The sequence below is a fragment of the Morone saxatilis genome, unplaced genomic scaffold (assembly GCF_004916995.1).
Source record: "Morone saxatilis isolate NCDOM2014 unplaced genomic scaffold, NCSU_SB_2.0 Contig23, whole genome shotgun sequence".
In the NCBI taxonomy this organism is placed as follows: Eukaryota; Metazoa; Chordata; class Actinopteri; family Moronidae; genus Morone; species Morone saxatilis.
In genome coordinates this window covers 19363151-19374028 of record NW_023339796.1, presented here as the reverse complement: position 1 = coordinate 19374028, position 10878 = coordinate 19363151, and the positions used below count along the sequence as shown (strand labels likewise).

The 10878-nt window shown below is 42.4% G+C and overlaps 1 protein-coding gene across 1 annotated transcript in view; it reads right to left on the bottom strand.

Moving 5' to 3' along the window:
- Positions 1-1219: 1219 nt before the first annotated feature.
- mmp14b (matrix metallopeptidase 14b (membrane-inserted)) overlaps positions 1220-10878 on the bottom strand; it is a 12122-nt gene continuing 2463 nt past the window's right edge. The window contains exons 2-10 of the mRNA XM_035670213.1: positions 6189-6337; positions 5960-6082; positions 5407-5714; positions 4677-4838; positions 4215-4375; positions 3996-4134; positions 3702-3852; positions 2718-2833; positions 1220-2596 (exon numbers count right to left, since the gene is read on the bottom strand). Coding sequence (XP_035526106.1) covers positions 2130-2596; positions 2718-2833; positions 3702-3852; positions 3996-4134; positions 4215-4375; positions 4677-4838; positions 5407-5714; positions 5960-6082; positions 6189-6337 — 1776 coding nt within the window. The 3' untranslated portion in view covers positions 1220-2129. The remainder of the gene's footprint in view (positions 2597-2717; positions 2834-3701; positions 3853-3995; positions 4135-4214; positions 4376-4676; positions 4839-5406; positions 5715-5959; positions 6083-6188; positions 6338-10878) is intronic.

Below are 10878 nucleotides of genomic sequence, written 5' to 3'. Positions count from 1 at the left end.
AAAAAAAAAAAAAAGCCTTGTGACTTCTCTCCCCGCCCCGGCTCTTCACAACACTGCAGGGAAGTAGAGACAAATGGGCGCCCTAAATCTGTTCGGCACAATAGGAAAATACCTCATCATTTTAATTGCAAAAAGCCCCATTGCTGTAATCATAACATATCATGTAGGCGCTGACCCCCACCCACTCGCTTTCTCTCGCAGTCAGTCATCTTTACAGTGAGTCTGATGGTTGTATGGCAGTTGTTCATTAGTGGGATCATTAAGGAGTGGGGAGACGCCTAAGTTTGCTGTTTGAGCTTTTATTGGCTGGTTGGTGGTTGATGGGAGTGCACACATACACCGTGCATAATGCACAAATAAAGGCATTTATAGCTGCACAAAAACATGCATGAGAGCATGTTTGTATTGCTGTACTTGTGAGGACTTAGACTGACTGCATTCTCTCACTGAGCCCATTCCAAAAAATGAAACCTCTCCACAACTTATCGAGCCCTAAATCCAAACCTTAAGCCTTGAAGAAAGGTTGCATGATTTTCCTCATCTTCCCACTCTTGTGAAGGCTTGTTGGTCCTCATAAGTATGGAAACACAAGAACACACACACACACACACACACTCTCTATAACCATATAGCTGAGATATGTTTTCCTGCTGTGCAGCAACGGCTTCACACAATCGTCTTCATCCCTGTTTCTACTTAAGCTTTGGATCCAGTCCGCGTTTTCCGACCCAGTTTCTGGCCTGCCAGTTTCCGAGCCCCAGTAACGCAGAGTGGTGCAGTCGGGGAGCAAGAAACCTGGAGGTCCAGGAAGACTGGGGAGGACCAGGCAGAGGAGCTGTGTGATCAGTGTGAGAGGTACATAGTGCAGGTAAGAGATGGATGATATGAAAGCAGTTAAGTCTAAGTTGGAAAATGACTGAATTAAAGGGGGTGAGTGGTTCCAGTTCAGCTAAACGCAGTTTAGAGATGGCACAAAGGAAGAAAGATTAGGTGAATGATTTGCTAAGTGAAAATCAAAGCACATAAAGCCTTTTGAAATGACTTTATTCGGTAGGAAAAGATTAAAAATATAAGTAAGAGCACACACAATCTCAGTGAGAAAACTAGATCATTATTATCATCATCACTAGTATCATTATCATTGTTGTTTCACTGCTTATAACCCCTGACTATTAATAAAGCACCATTATTTGTAAACAAGTACAATGACAAAAAGGAGTCATTTTCAGATCTTCAATTTATTTTCATTTGAGATGGATTCAAGGTAAAAAAAAAAAAAAAGAAAAACAATCAAGTTTCAAGAATACATAACCCCCTTCCCCATTCACTGTCCCCACATATAAAATTAAGGCCACTTTCAAAACTGTATGTCACTGTCCAGCAGGACTTTTTAATGACAATGTACAAAAACACATTCTTTACACAGAGGACAACAACAATAATAGTAATAGTCATAATAATAATCACCACTAAAGACATTGATATAAAAAAGGAAAGGACACAGTTGCATTTATTGCTTTACTCTGACAGGAGTGTATCTCATGCTTCGTAAGGACATAAGCTAATGTTTTGTTTCCCTTTTATGGTCCATACTGGCTCTGACACGTAACTTTACTGGAAGATTAAGAAACACAATGACTATGCCACTGTGGTTTCCAAATATTTGTGTTGATGTGAGTGTGTGCAAGTTAACGAGGGGTTGTAACAAGCGATCAAACGCGCTCTTTGCTTACTCAAAGGAACATGCTAGAATGGGCATCATGAAAGATGCAGGTTCGAAGCGGAAATTCACAAGGACACAAACACTGACCACTGACACAAACTAAAAATAAGACATTGAAAAAGGCTAAAACAAACAGCAATGAGCTGGCGTCAGTAACCACGAGGCATACAGAGACAGACGGGAGTGAAAAAAAATGAAAAAAGTGGAAGGACGGAGTGGTTGAGAGATAGAGCAAAAGGAATCTGGCAGTGGTAAAAAATATTTTAAAATGCAAGTCTGGTACTTTCCTTCTGCTCTTTCTCCACTTGTATCTCTTTCTTTCCTGCTCTTATTATCTGCCTTCAACATTTCCTTCCTCTTTTTTTTCCTCTTTCTCTCCTGGTCTTTCTCTCCTCTCTCCCTCCGTCTACACCTTGTCCAGTAAAGATCGTTGGCAGTAGAGGAGTCGGCGTGGGGTACCGTACCGATGGAAAAACACCAAGACTGCCAGCGTCGCAATCACACACACTAACAGGAACAGCGGCACCACCACCGCCGCTGCTCCACTGCCACCACTGACCCCTTCCTCCACATCCACTTCAGTAATGATCACCTCCGTTTCTTCCACCTTCTCCCTTTCCTTCTCCCTCTCTCTGTCCCTCTCTCTGTCCCTCTCTCTATCTCTAGTTCTGTCTTTATCCTCCCGTTCCTTTTCCTTCTCCCTCTCCTTGTCCTTGTCGTGTCCGCCACCACCTCCTCTTCCATCTGTCTTGGGGTCTTCGTTGGGGCAGCCCATCCAGTCACGTAGGGCTGATTTGGGGTATCCCGGCTCCACGCGCATCATCTGGTTGTTGAACTTCCAGTACTTGTTGGCTTTGTAGAAGTAGGTGTACGCTAAGGGGTGGAAGAAAGAAATGTGAGAAACAAACCTGAACTGAAGCTACTGAAGAGCTCCTTCGGTTCACATTACAATGTGAAAAAATAATCTAAGTAATATTATACACACCACCCTTACCTTGATCTTTGCTCATGAAAGCTGCCTTGATGTTGTCAGGCACTCCCTGCCACACATTAACTAATTTTGGATAGCCATCATCAACACTGCGTGTATCTTCGTTGAAACGGTAATACCTAAACAAAGAACAGATGGTCACATTCAGACTCCTCCTGCTACTTGACTTAAACTTCGATTATGAGGACTTGTGACTAGACTTGTACTGGCCCCAAAATACTTAAGATGGTACTTGAGACTTGGTCTGACAGACTTCACTTGAGACTTTTCTTTGACCTAAAAGAATTTGGTACTTGACTTCAGACTTGTTCTGACTGAAGAAAGACTTGACTTGGACCTGGCCTACATGATTTGGGACTTGCTCTGAAGGACTTGTGACTTGAGACTTGGTGTAGACTGTTCCTATAACCATTAATACTTGACTTGTTGTCTTGAGTTCTCTTGAATAACTTGGGACCTGACTTGGACTTGATCCCCAAAAGTAAAAAAGAGACCTGCTCTGATTCAGCTGATTCAGTGTGTTTGTTTCTACTGGACCAAACCACTAGAAGGACCACAAAATTGGTGTTGTTTCTGCCACAATATGGCAGATGGATTGTTGTTAACTCTTCCAGCAGCCAGACTGGTCATAAGGCATGAGCAATCTCAGTTGTTTACAAAAAAGAATGAGCATCCACTTGTCATGAACTGTTTATTTAGGTGAATTTTTGCACTGTAATCACTGACTGCCATATTTTACCCAGTTTAACTATGACTTTGGTTAAACATGTGGAGGCTTAACAAACTCCCTCAACGTCTGTTTTAATGTTTAAATGAGAAGCAGGTTAGTAATTCAGGATAAATGACTGACTTCAAGAATTTGGACCTTAAATGGTCAACATTCAAACACGTTTTGGTGGTGGTGACGCAAATAGATTTTCCTTCGTATCAGTTATTTATGAAGTTCACCCATAGTGGGATTCTGTACACACATGTAAGATGACTTACTTGTTTGCTCTGAAGAAAAATGTCTGTCCAGTGGGGGTGTAGAAGAGAGCAGCATCTATTCGGTCTTTGGGAAGCCCGTTGCCCATTTCCTTTATACTTTTAGGGTAATCATGATCCAGAACTGATTCAGTGAACACCCAATACCTGTCACCTGGCAGTTGGGACACACAGAGATACAGAAACAGAGGAAGAACACTTATGAGTTAACCGGACAATGTTGCCCGCATGATGATGATGATGAAGGGAAAGGGAAAACCTGTAAATGTTTTCTCAATATACTAAAACCAGACTTACCTTTAAAGAAAACAAACTTCCCATCTTCACTTTCAAAAGCGGCATTGACATGAGTCGGCAATCCCCTCCAAAAGTGACCAATCGGCATGGGATATCCATCCAGAACATGGTTGTTACGTACCCTCCAGAACCATTTATCCTGAAAGAGAAAAAAGATTTATTAACAAGATTTATGACAAACTGGAATATCAAAAGTCCAACAAGGTTGCGTGGGTTTACCTTGAACACAAACATTTCTCCTCTGAGGATGGCGATGGTGTCGAAGTGTCCATCACAGATGTTGGGGCCAAAGCGAGGCTTGTCAGGTGAATATGTGGGCTGGGGGCTGTGGTACGGCGTACGGGGTGTTACAGGGGGTGGCTGAGGGCCTGATCTAGACCCTATGTGAACAAAGACATATGAAAATGATTTTCCGAGAAACATAACTTGTCAACATCATTTAATGCTTGTCCTGTTACATCAAATTAAATGTAATGATCCCCCATGTAGATTACAAGTTATACAGAGAGAACAGTACAGACTACCAAAGACCAAAATTAGAGTTTAACATCTACTTTTCAAGTCTACAGGTTTCTTTTGGTGTGTCATTTAAATTCTGAATCTGATAGTGAAAATTGCAACCAGCAGATAAATATAGAGCTCTTTTTTGATCACTTCGATTGTAAACTCTCGGTAACGCACCATAAAGCTGCTGTATGCCTCTGCGATCGTCGTCAGGAAGTTGGAAGCTCTCGGTGTCCATCCACTGGTAGAAGGGAGCCATGATGGCTGAAGGGTCATTAGAGTGCTCCAGGCCCAGAGCATGTCCCAGTTCATGCACCGCAACCAGGAAAATATCATTACCTAAAACAGAGTCAACATCAAAACACCATTTCATTTTACCTTTTTCCCCAAATAAATGAAAGCAAAGTGGGAAACATAAAAAAGGGGGAGTTTTATTGTGCTAATGAGACAATGGGAACTAAACGAGAAGGAGCAAATGTTGCAGTTTTCTCTTTTTTCTCTTTTTTTTCTCTCTCTTTCTTTATAAGTGACTCAAGCACAGGCAAAAACTTATTACATCAGTAAAACAAAAATAAAATGATGCAGGTCATGTGAAGATGTGTCTGACTAAAACAACTGATGTTGCAAAGCTTTGTCCTTTACCAGAAATAAACACTTCATCATTTACGTAATCTTACATAAAGCACACATAGCTGTAGGGGATTTCCCGCATTCCTTCCTCAAATGTACTGACCCAAGACTGGACCTGTTGCTGCTTGCGTTTTGCTTACAACAGCACAATTCAGTCTTGACTGCCAAAATACAAAGCAACTCCCAACATCTGTGTCATCACATTTAAAGGAATCACAAAAGAAAAAATCCTTTCTATCAAAATATCAGTTTCAACATAGATCCAACAGAGCCTTACCTGACAGATCCTTGTTTCCAATAGTCCAAGGTTCAGCTGCATCAAAGTGGGTGTCCCCACCGATGCCATTACCAGGGAAATAGGCGTGTGCCAGGAAGCCCCCCTCGCCATCGAACGGGCTGCTGTCACCATGGAAACCCTCTGCGAAGAACAGCATAATGTCTGCAAACTCCTCCACCTTGTCCCGGATGTAACTGTAGGGGATTTCCCGGAAGCGGAGCGGGGTGATACTCTCCCACACCTTGAAGGCCCTCCTGATGGCCTCGTGGGTCTCGTACTCACCCACCTTAGGGGTGTAATTCTGTATACTGAAGAGTGGGGAAATGTGTGTGTAGGTTTGTGGGGGTGGGGGGTGGAGAAGGTAAAACAGAGTTAATGTTATTTCGTCTTCATAGAAAAACCACATCAGTTGCTTAATAGTCACCTCAGCAGCTTGGGTTGTCTTACATCAAACATTAAACTAATCAAAAAAGTCATTGTGTAAAATGGTGTGCTTCAGGTACTGTTCCATCTTGTCTCTGCAGTTTCAGCACATTCAGATTGGCTGACTTACGAGAAAGTGATGTCGTTCTTGTTCCACTTCAGGCCCTGGGTGGCGTATCGCTTCCTCCGCAGGTTGCTCTTCAGTTCGGCACCAAACTTATCTGGCACGCCACAGCGTGGCCGCTTCATGGCCCTGCCAAAGACAAGACATGGTCCGCTCAAAACAACGTAAAAATGACTGCTTTAATTTGTATGCTGTAATTTTACTACTTAGAATAAAGCTGTGTGAAGGTGCTCACTCAATTGTGTTGGTGTCAAAGGTTCCGGTGACAGTGAGGCCGTAGAACCTCTGCATGTTGGCGATGGCCGAGGGGATGGAGTGAGGGGAGCGAAGGGAATGGGTCCTCATGTCCCCCGGGGGAAGGTAACCATACTGCTGCAGCCATGACTTTAAAGCAAAGCAAGAAGGAGACAACAGTGTGGCTCATGAGAAATATTGCACAATGAATCTGAGGAAACTCCAGTCTCAGTATGAAGAAGGGGGGGAGGGTTAAATTAGAAACAGACACAGAGACACATGATATCCCACCTGACTTTTGTTGTTTATCAAAGCCAGAACCAGATTTAAGCAACTATTTGGTATGCTGTTGATTATAAGTTACAGGGAATACAATTTCAGGATGTTTTTATTCGACTGCAGCAAAAACACATTCCTCGCTGACAGCAAAAATAAGGTCCTAAATAACATGTTTCTGTGTTTTGCTATCTAGATATTTGGACGGTCAGAGCAACATCATTTAAAGCAGCTGGCAAGTTTCCATTTAATGACTAAACACAAAAGCTATTCAACCATCAACATTCCGCTCTACAGTGAGGACCATAGTTGACTGAAACAATGTGAAAGAATAATGCCAAGCTTAAGCCCAAAAAAGGTTTCAAACAAAGTTCAGGTTTCGACAAGAACACTGAGACAGGAACTGAATGAGGAAATCCCCCTCCAAAGAGTTAAAGATTAACTTCAAGTTTCTACACTAATGTTACTTTCTAGCTACTTGTTTGTGTTTCAGATTGCAACAGTTATAACTGAGCTCATCTGTTGAGTTTGCACATGAAGAAGGCATTAGTTTGAAGCCCTTCAAGCACATATTATGATGGTCATGGTTATGATGGAGTTCTTTATGCCTCGTGATCTCTCAGCCTCAGCTTAGCTTGACCTTACTTTCCCCTGGAAACCCATTTCACTGCAGTGCTGCTCTGACATCTGGACCTGTGCCAGCGGCTTCTCTCCGCACCTCTCCCACACAGCCTCTCCTAAACTCTTTTCCTCTCAAACTAGAGCAGGAAAAATAACACTGGGACTATTGTGAGCACAGTGAAAACCGAGTCTAGTTTGATATTCTGCTGTACACAGTCACTCTGTGAGCTTTTAGGATGTGTTTTATTGTTTGGATATACTATGGGCCTGACTGATAAAGGTTAGCCGTCGAAAATGACCTTTCGTCAAGCCTTGCACGTTTCCGCTTGATGTGAGGTGACTTAATGTGATCTGCACATTACGATAGCTATAGTGGGTGTTTGTGCAGAGATGGGGATTGGGAGAGAGAGAAAAGAAGGAAGAGAACGATAGGGAGTGTCCCAGGGTGAGACATAGGCCTTGGGCAACCTCAGCCGATGTCTCCAGTTGAGCGGCAGCGTCAGTCAGTAATTTAACTAGGAATTTCTTCCTCCTCGCATCCAAACCTCAAAGTCAAACTCTTCCCCCCACGTCCATGTCTCTGTCTTCGCCTCGTCACTCCACCCCTTCTCCTCTCTTCTCCCTCATCCCTCTTTTATGGAAAACCCAGGGACTTGAGGGTAAATACTTATGAACAACCACACCCAGAGCCACTCAATAATTGCTGTATAGCCCATCTGCCGTTAAAGGTTGCTAAATACAATGAAGGCAAAACATGTTGAACTGCCTTGTTTCAGCATTTCTCCACTAATACCGTAATGTGGAACTGTGGAAGTAGTGCATAGATTATCTGAATATGTGCTTAGCTCTGTAGGTTTATATTTACACATGACTATACTTGTGTGAGTTTGGTCAGGAATGAACGGCAGAATGGCATTTCGGAGGGCCTTGGAGGTCTAATCTCTCCCTCTCTGTCTGTTCTGGAGAGACATGGAGGTCTCAGTGTTTAGACTTCACCCCTGAATGAGCCCTTTCTGGTTCTGACTCACCCATGGAGCTCCAGTGGACACATAAAGACTCACTGTTTGCCACTGTTACAGCACATCCACATGAGCGGGAAAGTCAAAAACAAACTTCAGCATCTCAGAATTGGACACATTTCACTGTGAAAAAGGGTGTTTAAGGCTCGATTTGACTGTACTTGAAACCTTATGCTTCTCTTTTACACATTCATTGTTTTCTTTTCTACAAAAGCCTAACTTTGCCCTCAGCTCAGTCAAAAGACTGCTGTTGAGTGACACTGAACATTTGTTTTAACTTTAAGGCTCCCACGCCTCTTTCATGAGTCCCTCAGGTGACTTGACAAAGTCTTATTCACCGTCGCACTTGGCTATTTTGGACCACACTAATGGGCTGAGTAACTACAGCAGTGGCAGGAGGAGGAAATGGTCACTATTTACAGTGGCATAGGAGATGACAGCCCAAGCTAATACAGTCTTTTGATGTAGGGCAGTAGTTCCCAACCTTTCTGGTCAGTTGTAGGACCACAGCCCTGTCCACCGAACTCAAATACCCCTTCATTGACAACTCATAATTTCAATTATTTGTCCATTACTTTAAACTGTTTCAACTGTTTATCCATTATGTTAAGCTAATTATTTCAACTGTTAATCCATTACTCTAAGCTAACTACTTTAACTATTTATCTATGACTTTAAGCTAACTAGTTTAACTGTTTATCCATTACTTTAAGCTTTCTGTTTAAGCTTTCATCCACCACTTTCAGCTAACTATTTAAAACTCTTCTTGCTTGCTAACTAGTTTTCCAGAACTCTTAAAACCTGGTGTTAACTTAATACAGCTGACTCAATAAGAGGATATATTTTTTAATTCAAATGATAATTTCTATTCTTTTAAATTAGTTGAGCTACTATCTTTCCACATACCCACGTGCAACTGCTGGGGTACCTGGGGTAGGCTACAGTACCTCCAGTTGGGAATCCCTGATGTAGACCATGGAATATTTGGAAATATTGGAAATATTTTACTGTTTTACTCACTCTTGAGCCCTTGACTTTTACATAAAGACATGGAGACTTTGCAACTCTACTTGAAGGAAGCCAGATCCAGGATTTTGAGGTAAAGGGAGCAGCTTGCTCATATGCAGTGATGTGAGTTTATTGTTTAATGGAAGATCTACAAGAATCAAACAACGGTTGCTATGGATGTCAGGAGGCAGAGCGCTCCTTTTGCATAGGATGAGAGAGGGAGAAGGAGGGAGTGCATTTCAGAAAAGAAAGAGAGTCAGTTGTTCCGTTTGGTGAAGGCCAATGGAAAGAAACTCTGGTCAACAGCGATGGGAGTCCAACTGAAGCATGCTGGGTATACAGCACACACACACACACACAGCTCCTCATTATAGATCCACTCACTCAGGCCAGCTGCAGTATTATGTCAGATGTCATAAACAAATGAAATTATTGCCCCCACATCACTTGCAAAAGCTCATTATTGGCTGTAAGCGTGTGATTGTTTGCGTGTGTGTAGTAATATGCAGCGCAACACATTAAAACCAAACTATGTAATTTCTTTCTTTTTGTATTTGCCTGAGACGAATGCTGTTCCTTTAGGAAGACATTTACGACTTTGTCGACCCTTCTTGCCTGGAGCACACATGTAGAAAGGTCTTTAAATGTGCATCTGTGTGTGTGTGTGTGTAATCCCCCAGCTGCTGTCTAATAAAACAAGCATTCTCCTGCCAACAACAATAAGACAAAAGAGTGTAAAAAAAAAACCCCACATCTCTGCCAATGTCATGTGAGCAATAGGTCAATCCCACTCAAATCTCGATGGCAGGACTTTGTCTCTTGGAAATAAAAAGCTTTCCTGAAATTTGGCTCAGTGCTTGCTTCCTTTATGAACAGGAAATGAAGTAATTACTTTGCGTATTACCTTATTTCCTGCAACACCTCCTATCTTTCCGCAGGGAGGCTGCCCTCAGGCCACCCACTGGTGATCTTTAGGATGTGACTTTTTCTGAAAACTACTCACCCTTTCCTGCTTTCTTCCTCTGAGTGACTAGACTTCAAGTTGGGAAGTTGCCAGTAAATCAATGCTTATTCTCGTTAGGAGGAGAAGGAAAGAGACATGCATTCATACAGGATGTGTGCATGACAGATATGGTTTACATCCTGCCCTATTAAACTAGATAATTGCCTCATTTTCCAGCTGTCCTTTTCCCAGATTGCATCACTCCCATCACCACAATGCTTTCTTTCTGGTCAGCAACAGCCTCCTCACTGTCTTCCCCGCTTTGCTTTCATCTTCTCATCTCATGTCCCACTTATTTTCCTTTATAGCGAATGACCTCAGCTTGTAGCCAGTTCTATGTGCACAATAAAAAATCTGTGCACATATGAGCGAAGATACGCGTATGTGTCACGGGCAGGTGGTTGCTGACACACCAAGGTACTGCCCTCTTCCTGTCACAGACCACAGGATGTGACTTCTGCATCTACATCCTTACATCCCCTGGCTATTTATCTCACCAACACATACCCACAGACTTTTTTTCAATTAAAACACAAACATCCTACACCATGGCGGAACTGTGCACTGATTTTTGGGTTTGTGGAAGCAAAACATGAGATCACAAAGAATCCACTATTTTAATCGAGTTAAATGGGATACACAAGAGGCAGTGGTTTTAAAAAAAATGTCATAAAAACAGAGGAGGTGAATCACCAAATGAATATAAACTTATTGAACCAACGCACTTTCCAGGGCTCTTAAGGCCTATCTATCTATCTATCTAT